The 15,389-nt window shown below is 45.3% G+C and overlaps 1 protein-coding gene across 1 annotated transcript in view; it reads left to right on the top strand.

Moving 5' to 3' along the window:
* The window catches only part of LOC142312884 (uncharacterized), a 361,786-nt gene that overhangs the window by 9,217 nt on the left and 337,180 nt on the right, over positions 1 to 15,389 (top strand). Inside the window, exons 2-6 of the mRNA XM_075351868.1 lie at positions 11,147 to 11,296; positions 11,426 to 11,605; positions 11,689 to 11,812; positions 11,892 to 11,989; positions 12,899 to 12,989. Coding sequence (XP_075207983.1) covers positions 11,219 to 11,296; positions 11,426 to 11,605; positions 11,689 to 11,812; positions 11,892 to 11,989; positions 12,899 to 12,989 — 571 coding nt within the window. The 5' untranslated portion in view covers positions 11,147 to 11,218. The remainder of the gene's footprint in view (positions 1 to 11,146; positions 11,297 to 11,425; positions 11,606 to 11,688; positions 11,813 to 11,891; positions 11,990 to 12,898; positions 12,990 to 15,389) is intronic.

Raw genomic sequence — 15,389 nt, 5'->3', positions numbered from 1 at the left:
GAGACCCTGCCTATGATGTAAATATACGTCATTGGTCAGGAAGGGATTAAACCACTACAGGTCTTGGACAGAGGTTTTACCCTACATTAAATGATTAAAAAAAAACCAAAACACTTGCCTACCAGAACCAAAACACTTGCCTACACAGATCCCCTCCTTTGCACCCACTGTTGAGTCCACATCTGGTCTCCTGTTATTCACAGGACTGCTGTAGCCAATTTTCTGCCAATGACCAGCTGCAGCAGGCTGCGGTGAAATGGTAGCGGCACAGATGAGTGACATGTGAGTACTATGTTGCTTATTCTACATACTGGTATCATGACATGCAAACATCTTTTTTATACTCCATAAATTTGATTGTATATATGTAGCGCCCCTGAGACACTCAGGGCACTATAGGGAACTGCATCCTCTAGGGGATGCAGGACCTATCCCCTGGGACCTGGAGTATTAGTGCCGATACCACCAAAGCACAACCAAAATCCTAGTTCTCCACTCCACACCGGGCATAGGGGGTTAACCATGTAAGAAGATGGTCGCGATGGAAAGGAATGAGTCCCTGGGATTAGCCAGCCTGGTGGGAGGGGTCAGCAGTCAGTAGAGGGTCTAGAGAGGGTAGCACGCAGAAGAGGTGTGCGGACGTGCCTGAGCTGGGTTCGTGCAGCGGTGACCCGGGGGCACAAAAGAGAGGTAGCCAGGTTGGGTACCGGAGATGCTGCTGGGACCAGAGCATGCACGGGGCACAGGGCCCTAGATCAGTCGCCAGTTCTACATGGCTTGATAAATACCTGCCCGGTGAGAACACCTTCACGGACTTCACCAAACCAAATAATCCGGGGGCATCAGCAGTAAACTAGGATTGGGGTTCAGGCACTTACCTCCCCACAGGGTCCGCACTTCCCACCGTACAGAGAAGGAGATTGTACCTCAAAAGGGGGCCCCAAACGCTCCACGCTACGGGGACCCAACCAACAGAGAGTGCCGGGGACAGAGCAACCTGGGTCACTACATTGGCACTTATACTCCAAGGGACCTGAACCAGTAATACAAGGGCCTGAGTGAGTAGACTGTTAAAGACAACCTGGTGTGGTCTCCGTTATTGCCCCCCCTTATAATCTCCCAGGCACGGCCCTACCTGCGGAGGGCCTAACACCATTGCTGCAATCACCACCAGCTTTGAGAGTACCCACATTTAGCAGCGGCGGTTCTCCATCCTTAACCGCAACCCGCAGGTGGCGTCACATGAACATTAACTCTTATCTCCCCTGTAAATACATCCCTCCATTACAAAAAGGGACCCAGGGCCGGGCAATGGCCACCAAAATGACATCCCTAACGGTATATTCTGCTCGGGACCGAGTACCCCCTTCCCTGGGCGCTATATATACATTTCGCCACTCCATGATAGTTTCTAGAAAGATACCAGTATTGGCTTATTCTCTTCTCTTGCATTAAACTATGGATATACAAGTGAAGGCAAAACATTCTTTGCTCATCAGAAAGCAGATTCATTCACCTATTTCATTCCTCTAGGAATATAGTGGTCACACTGCAGAGAATGAGAGCTCACTCAGACATCATTGATTATTCACAAAACAAAAGTTACAAGTTTCATAAGTATTTTTGATCAAGGTTTCATAATTTAGTCAGTGTCAATTGACAAATACAGGTACGAGTGATATCTGTAAAAAAAAAAGATGTCTATCGTTCATACGGAATAAGTGATGCCTGAAGGTGCCCTTACACGACAAGAAACTGGGTGGAAACTGGTTCAAAAACACCTTTTTGAATCCTGATTTAAGCCCTGTGCGCACTGGAAAACGGAATTTTCTCAAGAAAATTCCGCAGGCACTGAAAGATTACCGCACCCGTGGTAAAAAACCGCGGCAAACCGCACCCAAAAACTGCATGCGGTTTGTCCCGTTTTTACCGCGGTATTGTGCGCGGTATTGCCGTGTGCGGGTTAGTACATGTGCTTTAATGCATTCCATGCAATAAAGCACATTGAAAAAAGAAAAAAAAAAGGTAATTTCCTTCTGAGATAGAGAGTAGATAGATAAATAGACAGAAGAATAGATAGATAGACAGAGGGATAGATAGATAGAGTCCCTGTGAGCACACGCTGCATTTCTCCCGGCGGTAGTGAGTTCACATTACCGGCCGTGGGAAATGCCCTGTGGTTAGCTCTGCTGTCTCGCTGCGAGGCTGCATTCAGCAGCGTGTCACTCGCTTCTGGATGCAAGCAGCTCAAGACGTGGATTACGCCAGAGCTGTGGATTACGCCGGAGCAGTGTGTTGGGGGGGTTAATAAACTGGTGAAAGAGGAGGCTTTTTTTGTGTTTTATTTAAAATAAAGGATTTTTCGGTGTGTGTGTTTATTCACTTTACTTACGGGTTGATCATGTCAGCTGTCTCATAGACGCTGCCATGATCAAGCCTAAACTTAGTGGCAGCGATGCGCTGCCATTAAATCGTTATTACCTGGTGTGATGTATCAGCCGGCTGTGTTACAAGGGGCCGGTATGTTTTGCAGAAGCATGGGTGCTCTGCAATGTGAAGTTGGCTGGGACCTGTGGTTTCACAGGATTACATTCCATGCAGAGCCATGGAAGGGTGTGTGATGCTGATTACACACTTCTTACCACCTGTGGGTGTGGCTCCAGGGGTTAAAGCAATCCTGTCTCTGAACCTAGGTGGAGTGTGTCTAGGGCAGTCTAGATAGAGACTAGCTCCAGATGTCCAGTGTGTGGACTGGAAACAAGTGAGAGCAGAGCCAGGAGCTCTGGGTGTATCAGCCTGTGTGGAGGCTGAACACAAGGCTCTGATATTGAGTCTGAGGTGAGTGCAGCCAAGCCAGGCCAGGGCTGTAGGGCCGAATCTCTCCAGGAGGAGAGACAGACAGGGGTCTGCAGAGGGCCCTGGCTGCTGGAAGGAACCTTGGCTAGAGTTGTACGCTGGTAGGAGCCAGAGAGAGGGGAAGTTGCTAAAACTTCCAGTATGGACTTATTGTTTATGTTTGAGGGCAGTTTATGCTGAGTGTTTTTAAATAAACTGCCGGAATTTCTATGAGAGACTGTGTATGTGTATTGCTGAAGCTACCTCACACCGCTGCAAGCGAGTGGAACCCCCACGTTGCAGGGCGCAACGTTACATAGGATAGCCATCGCATGACGGCATCTGGAAGAGCCGGGGACACTCCGGGACTGTCGCATAATGCATGCGACAGTCCCGGGGCAGCTGCGGCTGATATTCTCGGCTGCGGAAGGAGGGGGGACATTAACCCTGCCCCCCGTCCTCCCCAGCCTGAGAATACCGGGCCGCCGCTGTGTGCTTACCTCGGCTGGAAGGTAAAAATACGGCGGAGCCCACATGGTTTTTTCCCTATATTTCCGTTTGATTTGTATGTGTAGTCTACATGCCTGTGTGTGAGTGATGTGTGTGTGTGTGTGTGTCTGTGTGTGAGTGTGATCTGTGTGTGTCTCTGCTCCGCTTCCTCTTCCTGTAATGACATCACTTCCCTGTGGGATTTCACGATAACATTGCAGTCAATAGAGTGAAAACCCGCAGGGACCTGCGGAAAAGAAGTGACATACAATTGTTTTTGCTGCGGGAATCCCGCAGCAAAACATGCAGCTGTCAAATTCCGCATAGTGTGCACAGCATTTTTTTTTCCCATAGGTTTTGCTGGTGAATCACTGCAGAGATGTTATGAACATTTTTTGCAGTGAAACATGCCGCAAATCCACAGGAAAAAACGGTAAGTGCGCACAGGGCCTTAGGCCCTGGGCGCACTAGCCGTTTTTACCCGCGGATTTACCCGCGGTTTTGCTGCGGAAATTTCTTGAGAAATGTTTGAAATCTTTCTGCAGACATTTCCCAGCAAAACCTATGGGGAAAAAAAATAGCTGTGCTCACACTGCGTTTTTTTCTCAAGAAAATTCTTTCTGAATATTTTCTTGAGAAAATTTCTTGAGAAAATGTGCATGTCACTTCTTTTCCGCAGGTACCTGCGGTATACACCCAGTATTTCACTCCATTCACTGTAATGTAATCGCGAAATACCGGGGGTATACCGCAGGTAGCAAATGATGTGCGGTATACCCCCGGTATAGCCGCGATTTACCTGCGGTAATGCTCATCGCTGCCTGCGGTTTTGCAGGAAGTGATGTCATTACGCCAGGAAAAGGAAGCGGAGCAGAGTAAACACACACGTGACACTCCCTGGATGCCGCACAGAAGCACTTCTGTGTGACCTCCAGGTGCCCGTGCAGTCTGAGTCCCGCTCCGGCCTCGCCACTGCCTGCACTGCAGTGTCAGTGTCTGCCCGCAGTGTCAGCAGCTTGTCACGCTGCAGTGCTGGCAGACACTGACACACAGCAGTGCGTGCAGCCGCGGGGATGTCAGGAGGTGAGATGAGATCATTACCTGCTGTGATGATCTCCTGCCTCCTGACGTCACCGCGGTCACTGCTGTCTATGCCCGTCTCGCGAGCGGCCCGAGACTGTCACTAGCGGTGACATCACGGGCTCTCGCGATACTGCTGACAACGAGGCGGGCATAGAAGTCAGTGACAGCGCTGACGTCAGCAGTACAGGAGATGATCACAGCAGGTAATGATCTCATCTATCCTCCTGACAGCAGCGCTCGTCATCCCCTGCTATTGATGTTAGCTCAGGTCACTGCATTGCTCTCCCAGCCAATGGGGAACATTCTGTTCTTAATTGACTGGGACAGTGACTATGGTATGGATCGCCGTGGGACCCCTCCCCCCTTATTGGATTACGCCGGACGTGGAGTTGATTGTTCTTTTCAATAAATTGGTGAAAGAGGGAATGTTTTGGGCAGGGTTTTTTCAAATAAAACTTTTTTTGTTGTCTATTTTTTATTTCTTACTGACTGGGTTGGTGATGTCAGGTATCTGATAGACGCGTGACATCACGAACCCCAGGGCTTGATGCCAGGTGACATTACACATCTGGCATCAACCCCATATATTACCTCGTTTGCCAACGCACCAGGGCAAAGCGCCAGGATTGGCACGTCTAATGGATGCGCCACTTCTGCGGCCTGCTATTTTTAGGCTGGGGAGTGTCCAATAACAGTGAACCTCCCTAGTCTGAGAATGCCAGACCACAGCTGTCAGCTTTACCTTGGCTGGTGATCCAATTTGGGGGGGATCCCATGTTTTTTGTTTTAAATTATTTATTTAATGTAAAATAACAGCGTGGGGTGCCCTCTGTTTTGGATTACCAGCCAAGGTGAAGCTGCCAGCTGTGGTTTGCAGGCTGCAGCCGTCTGCTTTACCCTAGCTGGCTACAAAAATTGGGGGGAGCTCACGTGGTTTGTTTTTTTTTATTATTTATTTATTTTATGGCTAAATACAAGGCTAGGCACCCTTTAGTGCCACATGAAAGTCACTAAAGGGTGCCAGCTTAGAAAATGCAGGGAGGTGGGACCTTATATAGGTCTTTCTCATCTATTCATCTATCCATCTTTCCCTCTATCCATTATCTGTCTGTCTATCGATTATCTATCTATTATCTATATTATTTATTGCAGGTACAGCATAAAAAAACCACAGGGACCAACCTGCGGAAAAACCGCTGCAAAACCGCATGCGTTTTTCCCGCGGTTTTGGTGCGTTTTTTTACCGCATGTGCGGTAATCTTCAACTCCCAGAAGTTTCTCAAGAAATTTTCTTGAGAAAAATCACTTTTCTAGTGCGCACATAGCCTAAGGGTGTTCTAAGCACCAGAAATGCAAAGAGGTTTCCTTTTACTAGTCTGTATGTACACCTAATAAAAGATTTGTTTCTGTGTGAAGATGGACTACCTACTCGTACTCTCTCCCATTTGATTTGTGCCAGATACGCTTAACATGCTCTCGATCACAGAACTTGCAAGCAATGGTTAGCTGGATGATCTTCTTTGAATGGTGTATGCATAGTTTTTGGATGCATAGGAGAGCAAGCATCATTCTTGAACATGCTGAAAATGACCGCAGAAGTCAGAGCTGTGGAGTAAATGTCCATTTTGGTGGAGTCGATATAAAATGGACTGCGCACTATGCTGTTCAAAACGCGGCGTTTTTGTGGCAGAAATTTGGGCAAAAACTCTGCTTTTTAAAGAAGCAACATGTCAATTGTTTTTGCCATTTGCTTTTTGAACTGAAAGTACCTCGACGCAAAGTGCGCACATAGCCTAAAAGCAGAGTTTTTGCCCAAATTTCTGCCACAAAAACGCAGCGTTTTGAATAGCATAGTGCGCACAAGAAATCCCAAATTCCCGTAGACTTTGCTTGAAAAGCAGAACGCATGCATTTTGGCATTAAAACGCTGCAATTGAAAAAGCAGGTAAAAAAAGCAAAGTGCGCACACAGCCTAAGACATTTTTATTACTTCTTGCAAAGTTTACACACATTTCATTAGTATTTGGTACCATTGTCCTTAAACTGTATGACTTTTATTAAACTGTATGAATTCTATTCCTGAGATCTTGGCTGATTTATTTAAACTTTACTATGATGCTACACAAAGAAACAGTGTGTTTCAGGTGTGCATTAAAATACATCCACAGGTGTGTCTCTAATTCACTCAGATGTTGCCAATAAACCTATCAGAAGCTTCCAAAGACATGACATCATCATATAGACTGTCCCATATTGTTTAAACGCATAGCACACTTAAGGGGGCTTTACACGCTGCGACATCGCTAATGCGGAGTCGTTGGGGTCACGGAATTTGTGACGCACATCCAGCCGCATTAGCGATGCCGTTGCGTGTGACACCAATAAGCGATTTTGCATCGTTGAAAAAAAAACGTGCAAAATCGCTCATCGGTGACACGGGGGTCCATTCTTAAAAATCGTTACTGCAGCAGTAACGAAGTTGTTCCTCGTTCCTGCGGCAGCACACATCGCTGCGTGTGACGCCGCAGGAACGAGGAAGCTCCCCTTACCTGCCTCCCGGCTACTATGCAGAAGGAAGGAGCTGGGCGGGATGTTACGTCCCGCTCATTTCCGCCCCTCCGCTGCTATTGGGCGGCGGTTCAGTGACGCCTCAGTGACGTCGCTGTGACGCCGCACGGACCGCCCCCTTAGAAAGGAGGCGGTTCGCCGGTCACAGCGACGTCGCCGGACAGGTAAGTATGTGTGACGGCTCTGGGCGATGTTGTGCGGCACGGGCAGCTATTTGCCCGTGTCGCGCAACAGATGGGGGCGGGTACGCATGCTGGCGATATCGGGACCGATATCGCAGTGTGTAAAGTAGCCTTTAGTATATGTAGAGTGGGCACGTAAAGTATTCAGACCCCTTTAAATTTTTCACTCTTTGTTTCTTTGCAGCATTTGGTGAATTCAAAAAAGTTCATTTTTTTCTCATTAATCGATACTATGCACCCCATAAAAAAAAACAAATGTAGAAATGTTTGCAAATTTATTAAACAAGAAAAACTGAAATATCGCATGGTCATGAGTATTCAGACCCTTTGCTCAGATACTCATATTTAAGTCACAAGCTGTCCATTTGCTTGTGATCCTCCTTGAGATGGTTCTATTCCTTCATTGGAGTCCAGCTGTGTTTAATTAAACTGTTAGAACTTGATTTGGAAAGGCACACATCTGTCTATATAAGACCTCACATTGCATGTCAGACCAAATGATAATCATGAGGTCAAAGAAACTTCCCAAGCAGCTCAGAGGCAGAATTATGGCAAGGCACAGATATGGCCAAGGTTTCAAAAGAATTTCCGCAGTACTCAAGGTTTCTAATAGCACAGTGGCCTCCATAATCCTTAAATAGAAGAAGTTTGGGATCATCAGATCTCTTCCTAGACCTGGCCATCTAGTCAAATTGAGCAATCGCGGTAGAAGAGCCTTGGTGAGAGAGGTAAAAAAGAACCCCAAGATCACTGTGGCTGAGCTGCAGAGATGCAGTAAGAAAACGGGAGAAAGTTCCACAAAGTTAACTATTACTGCAGCCCTCCACCAGTCTGGCCTTTATGGCAGAGTGGCCCGACGGAGGCCTATCCTCAGTGCAAGACATATGAAAGCCCGCATAGAGTTTGCCAAAAAACACGTGAAGGACTCCCAGACTATGAGAAATAAGATTCTCTGGTCTGATGAGATGAAGATAGAACTTTTTGGCTGATAATTCTAAGCGGTATGTATGGAGAAAACCAGGCACTGCTCATCACCTGCCCAATACAATCCCAACAGTGAAACTTGGTGGTGGCAGCATCATGCTGTGGGGGTGTTTTTCAGCTGCAGGGACAGAACAACTGGTTGCAATTGAAGGAAAGATGAATGCAGCCAAGTACAGAGATGGAAGAAAACCTCTTCCAGAGTGCTCTGGACCTTAGATTTGGCCGAAGGTTCACCTTCCAACAAGACAATGACCCTAAGCACACAGCTAAAATAACAAAGGAGTGGCTTCAGAACAACTCTGTGACCATTCTTGACTGGCCCAGCCAGAGCCCTGACCTAAACCCAATTGAGCATCTCTGGAGAGACCTGAAAATGGCTGTCCACCAACATTCACCATCCAGCCTGAGCGAACTGGAGAGGATCTGCAAAGAAGAATGGCAGAGGATCCACCAAATCCATGTGTTAAAAACTTGTTGCATCATTCCCAAAAAGACTTATAGCTATACTAGCTCAAAAGGGTGCTTCTACTCAATACCGAGCAAAGGAACTGAATACTGATGACCATGTGATTTCTCTGTTTCTCTTTCTCTCTCTCTCTCTCTTTCTCTCTCTCTCTCGTTCCTAATTGCCCTAAAAAGAGAAAGATTTATTATTCTGATTTCATGTCAGGTATTAAGAAAAAAATGCAGATGTGTCTTCTTAGTGTATGTAAACTTCTGGTTTCAACTGTATATAATAAATTGGGTACAGCAGTTCAATACAGTATGTGATGAATATTTTTAGAATTTGGGAAAGTTATGAAATGTTCTAGTCTTGATCAAGGAATCTAGGCTTTTAGTTGAGGTGAATCTGTGCTGCATCTCAGCTACATGATATTAGTGATGTTACCATTTTACTACAGTAAATTTATCAGCAACATGAGTCATGTATGAGGGAGTTGTGGAGTCAAGGTTTAAATCAGGGAAATTGAGGGGTCGAAGTCGGAGGTTTGGCTTACCGACTCCACAGCCCTGGCAGCAGTTGAGATTACAGGAACAAGTCTCTCCTAGAACGTTATCGTAATCTCATGTAGTGGTGAGATACATATGTAACGATTCACTACCACCAATATCTATTGGTTGTATAAGGGTACGTGTACACGATCAGGAGTGCCAGTGTTCTGGACTCAGCGGGTTTCCTCTGCCGGAGATATTAGTGTTTTGTGCCGCAGAACGCGCTGTTCATGCACAAAATCAAATCGGGGTCACTGAAACAGCGTATTTTTGCTGTGTTCTACCACTCAGAGCACTAGTGTCTTCACAAGAATAAATTGACACGTTGCTGCTAGGAAACCCGCTCTGCAGGTCAGTTTACGCAGCATTAAAAATCACAGTGGGCATGGGACTTCTATAAATCCACTTACAACCCTCAGAAAGATTTTGTTCTTTTCGGTAGGGGTAGAATCAACTATTTCAACCAAACCAACTACCCCTTATCTTGTATAAAAGTATAAATTTTATTCAAACCACATAATTAACAAAGTGCAGGTTAAAAGGCAATCTATTAGTGCATAATATATAGTCAGGGGAGGGTCCTTTGGCACCTTCCCTGTCCTTTCCCTTCCTATCAGTGGGGGTCGGCACCCTTGTGTGATACGCCGTGGTGCCCCCACTCAACGTTGATTGATCCTAGATGGCCCTTTACTATACTCTGTTTCGTGCCGCTAGCCTTAATGAGGGGCCTTACAAAAAAGTATAGTGATTCACACTCATACCACTCATTATACGAATATATTGGTATCAGTTAGGCCAATAATATCCCCTTGTTATGTTTTTATAATTTTGTTTTACATCTGGGGTATAGTATTGCTCAAGGGTAACCATAGGGTACAATCATTTTTCTTATGCCCGTATTCATCAAAGAAACAGCTTAGTAGCCCGTCCTTCACCGCTCTCGGCGGTTCTCTGCCCAACGCGTTTCCCCTCCAGGACTTTCAATCAAACGGAGGTTCCTCAGGGGCTGTTCATATATTTGGGATCATTTATATGGTAGAATTATATTTAAAGTGTCAGGGAGTAAAATCCATCCTTCAATAAGGAGTCCTCAATTATTAGCAGTAGGCATTTAGTGGCAAACTGTCAGATATCTGCCTGTCACGCAGTAATGGAATGATGCCTGCTTGTGTCCACCCACAGGGTATAGTCATTCCTCCAATGTGGAGATCTTAGTCATGGTCATAATTGCTGTGTGTCAAATGAGGGCTTCTGCCTATGTGGCTGTAGTTGGTGAGTGCCTCAAACATAACAAGGGGATATTATTGGCCTAACTGATACCAATATATTCGTATAATGAGTGGTATAAGTGTGAATCACTATACTTTTTTGTAAGGCCCCTCATTAAGGTTAGCGGCACGAAACGAGTATAGTAAAGGGCCATCTAGGATCAATCAACGTTGAGTGGGGGCACCACGGCGTATCACACAAGGGTGCCGACCCCCACTGATAGGAAGGGAAAGGACAGGGAAGGTGCCCAAGGACCCTCCCCTGACTATATATTATGCACTAATAGATTGCCTTTTAACCTGCACTTTGTTAATTATGTGGTTTGAATAAAATGTATACTTTTATACAAGATAAGGGGTAGTTGGTTTGGTTGAAATAGACTTCTATAAATCCCATCCACTGTGCTTGTACTGTACAACGCAGCTTTTGGACGCAGCAAAAACACGTTGCGTCTATGACACTGATCGTGTGCACGACCGTCAGTCCATTGACTTTTGCACTATGAGTTTCAAATATTGTCAAAATCTGCAAGACTGTCTAAATTCAATTTTTAACTATTGTGATACAGATTCTGTGTACTTGGGAAATCTGTCAAGCCCCAAATATACAACATGCTGAACCAAATTACATAACTTCATATTCCAGTCTATATCGCTCTCATATGTCTCCCCTTATCTCCAGATATTTTATTCTCACATGGGATTCTTTATAATGTTACATCGGCTCATATTCTCTCCATTTAGGTCCCTAGAATATCGGATCCTCTTAGTGGAGATCTTCTATGTAAATGAATTGTTCTTATTTACCTATGAAGGATGGATAAAGACAGGGACAGGATGGTGGAAAGGTTAATACACCTCACCCTAGAGATCCTCTTCCGGCTTACTGGAAAGGTGAGAGATTCTGATGATGTCACATTACATCATTCTTATCTATGGGAATAACAGATGGACAGAACTGGAGAGGTGAGGACTCTGGAAATGTCTGTAGTGAGATTTATTAATGTGTCTCTCCATAACCAGGATTACACAGTAGTGAAGAAGACCTCTACTGAGGGCTGTCAGGACCCTGTGTCTGAGGGACGGGGAAGACCTCTGAGCCCAATCATGGGGCCGCCACCTTGCCCCCTGATTCATGAGGACATCAATGACCAGAAGATCCTAGAACTCACCTACAAGATGATTGAGCTGCTGACTGGAGAGGTGACACTGCTGGCAATGCTGGGACATTATACAGTAACAATATGGAGGGATCAGGGGATGATGGTATCATTGGTATGTGTCAGTTTCCTTTAAGGTGTCAGGATACAACTGTCTATTTCTCCATGGAGGAGTGGGAGTATTTAGAAGAACACAAAGATCTATACAAGGACGTCATGATGGAGGTTCCCCAGCCCCTCACATCACCAGGTAATAGGAGTAAATACACACGGCCTATAATTATCTGCATGTAAGGAATGAATTCAGTCCCTGTATGTGTTTCCTCCAGTTCTATCCAGTGAAAGGACAACACCAGAGAGATGTCCCCGTCCTCTTCTCCCACAGGACTGTAAACAAGAAAATCCCAATGTTCCTCTGGACCATCAGGTAGATGGAGAGAAGGTGTCATGAAATCTTCCTATGATGTGTAGACGACTGTGAAGGTCTTGTGCGCAGTCTTGTTTTATCCACCAGTATTAGGCTGCTTTCACACTACGTTTTTTTAACATGCGTCCTGAACGGTTTTTTTAACGCAAACACGGATCCAGTGCAAATGCGTTTTCATTTCAATGCATTTGCAATGGACTCGCGTCAACATGCGTTCACATGCGTTTGCGTGCGTTATAGTGAGGATCCAGCAACTTGCAGTTTTTTAACTTTTTTCAAAAACGCTACTTGTAGCGTTTTTAAGCTGCGTCCAAATACTGCAAATTGGTGGATCCTGACTATACTGCATGCAAACGCATGTGAACGCTGGCATGCTGATAGACAGGATCCTGCTTGCTCTACTGAGCATCCACAGGATCCAGCCTTGCGTGATCAGTCTCTCTCTCCCCCTCCCTCTCTCCCCCTCCCTCTCTGCCCCTCCCTCTCTGCCTCTCTCTCTCTCCCCCACCTGAGAGCTGCGTACACTCGTAACCAAGGTAAATATCGGGTAACCGAGCAAGTTACCCGATGTTTACCTTGGTTACGAGCCTCCGCAGCTGTCAGATGCCGGCTCCCAGTTTGTCATGTTCAGTTCCACTGACTCCCGATCACATGACTCCAATGTCCGCCCCTAAACATCCAGTAACAGGATCCTGCAAAGTAACACATGCGCTTGCATGCATTTTTCTTTGTAAAAGCAGGATCCGCTTTTACAGCAAAAAAATGTTCATGACGCATGTTAAAAAAACGTAGTTTGAAAGCAGCCTTATATGTTTTATACTTGTGTAATGAGAATGGTGGAGATGACAGGATTAGAGCTGATCATAGATGTGACTTCTCCATTTGTGACTTTTACAATATTTGTTTCAGGGTGAAGATCTGACCCATATTAATACTACAGACACATATGCAAGGGGTGATGACCGGTGTAAAGAGGAGATTCCTACATATGGCTACCCAGGTGAGTTGGCATATACAGTAGTAAAAAGTTACCGTATTTTTCGCTTTATAAGACGCACCTAATTATAAGATGTACCCCCAAATTTGGTGAAAAAAAAAGAATTTTTTAATGTTAAATGGGGTCCGTCTTATAATGCCAGTGTCCATCTAACAAATCATAAAGGGTATATGTCCCTCATAGCCCCCCATCCAAAAATTATCCCCCTTAATCTGGATATGGCCCCCTTATATTGAATATAGCCCCCTTGTGCTGGCACACGTCCCCCAGTGATGCCACATGTCCCCCATTGATAGCACACGTCCCCTATTGCTGGCACATGTCCCCTATTGCTGGCACACGTCCCCTATTGCTGGCACACGTCCCCTATTGCTGGCACACGTCCCCTATTGCTGGCACATGTCTCCTATTGATGGAACACGTCCCCTATTTATGCCACACGCCCCCCTGTGCTGGAACACGTCCCCTATTGCTGGCACATATCCCCTACAGCTGACAAAGGTCTCCTATAGATGGCACGTCTCCTACAGCTGGCACAGGTCTCCTATGGATAGCACACGTCCCCCTGTGCAGCCCATGGCCCCCTATGGATGGCACACCTCCCCCTGTGTTAGATATGGCCCCCTATGGATGGCACACTTCCCCCTGTGTTAGATATGTCCACCTATGGATGTCCCCCCCCCCCCTGTGTTAGATATGACCCCTTATGGATGGCACACCTCCCCCTGTGTTAGATATGGCCCCCTATGGATGGCACATATCCCCCTGTGTTAGATATCGCCCCATGCTGCTGCCCATAGTAAAATAAACACTTTACTTTACCTTCTCCATTGCTGTTCTCCCTCGTGTCTTCCTCCGTGCTGCTGATCTCCTGCACTTCCTGGTTCTCGGTGCCGGTCATGTGATCGGCACAGGAGAGGGACATCATCTCTACGTGCCTGAACACAACGGCAGCAGGAGACTGGGAGATCAGCGCTGGATGAGGTAAATAAAGAGATTTTTATTTTACTATGGGCAGCAGCATGGGGGCCATATCTAACAGGGGGGCATGTGCCATCACAGGGAGGCGCAGGCACATATAATATGCGCCGCTGCCCCAGCCCATCACCACGGTGCGGTTTCAGCACCACAGTGATGGACAGCAGCAGTGCATATTATGTGAGCGGGAGCAGGAGATCTAACGCTGCCTTCCTGCAGCTTTCACCAGCCCCCAGCAGCCAGCAGCGCTCCAGAGCTGCTCCCACCTCCCCTGCACGTGATATATATATATATATATATATATATATATATATATATATATATATATATATATATATAACACCCCCCCCCCCTGTAGATTCGGATTATAAGACTCACCCCCCTACTTTCCCTCAAAATTTGGGGGAACAAAAGTGCGTCTTATAAAGTGAAAAATACGGTACATATTTTTGAAAAGCAGGCCTAACATGCTGGGCTTCTATATGGAGTTAAGTATTAGATACATATTAACAGATTTCTATATTTTCTCCACCAAGATTTTAAAGATACTTTAACTCAAAGGAATAATATCATCAACAAACAAACAGAAATCAGAGTATATTGTATCAAAATAGTTTTATTTTGCAAAAAATATTTTTTTAAAAAACATTAATTTATTCCAAATCACTAAAAACATCACAACATCAAGAAAAACATCACCAGAAAAAGCACATAGACTAAGGGGATCCTTGACCCGAAAAAATATTATTGGTGAGAAGAGCAGAAGGAGGTTATACTTAGTTCATAAAGAAAATATATCAAAAATGTATATCATTAAAGCATCACCTCTGCCCTTTCACCAATATTAGAAAACAGCACTGATACATATATTATATTAATAAATAGATATTACATCAATAAATACATATAATAGCCTCTGTATATAAATATTCAATCCCCAAAGGAACAAATTCAACTCTCATATAAATCTATAAAACCTATATAGGAGGGATCTCATCTACATACATATAGATTCCCCCTTTAAATGATATTAGATTATAGCTATGGAGTTTATAAGGAGTACAAGGGGTTAATAGGGTGGAAAGACACAGCCCATTACCTGACTTGTCTACTCGGGCTGGATGTGAATATCCACTACCCCCAAACACGACTAAATCAATCGCTTTATAACAGAGGCTCTTAGTTAAATGTAGCATAAATTACTGTACCATACTTGCCTAGTATAAGGTCAAAGAAACCCTCAGAACCTCGACGTACGTTTCAAGACAAACCTTTTCATCAGGAGGCTGGTCTTGAAACGTGCGTCAAGGTTCTGAGGGTTTCTTTGACCTTATACTAGGCAAGTATGGTACAGTAATTTATGCTACATTTAACTAAGAGCCTCTTTTATAAAGCGATTAATTTAGTCGTGTTTGGGGGTAGTGG

Source organism: Anomaloglossus baeobatrachus, chromosome 5, assembly GCF_048569485.1.
Source record: "Anomaloglossus baeobatrachus isolate aAnoBae1 chromosome 5, aAnoBae1.hap1, whole genome shotgun sequence".
Taxonomy (NCBI): Eukaryota; Metazoa; Chordata; class Amphibia; order Anura; family Aromobatidae; genus Anomaloglossus; species Anomaloglossus baeobatrachus.
Note: the sequence above shows the minus strand (reverse complement) of the source record. Positions and strands in the feature narration are given on the sequence as shown.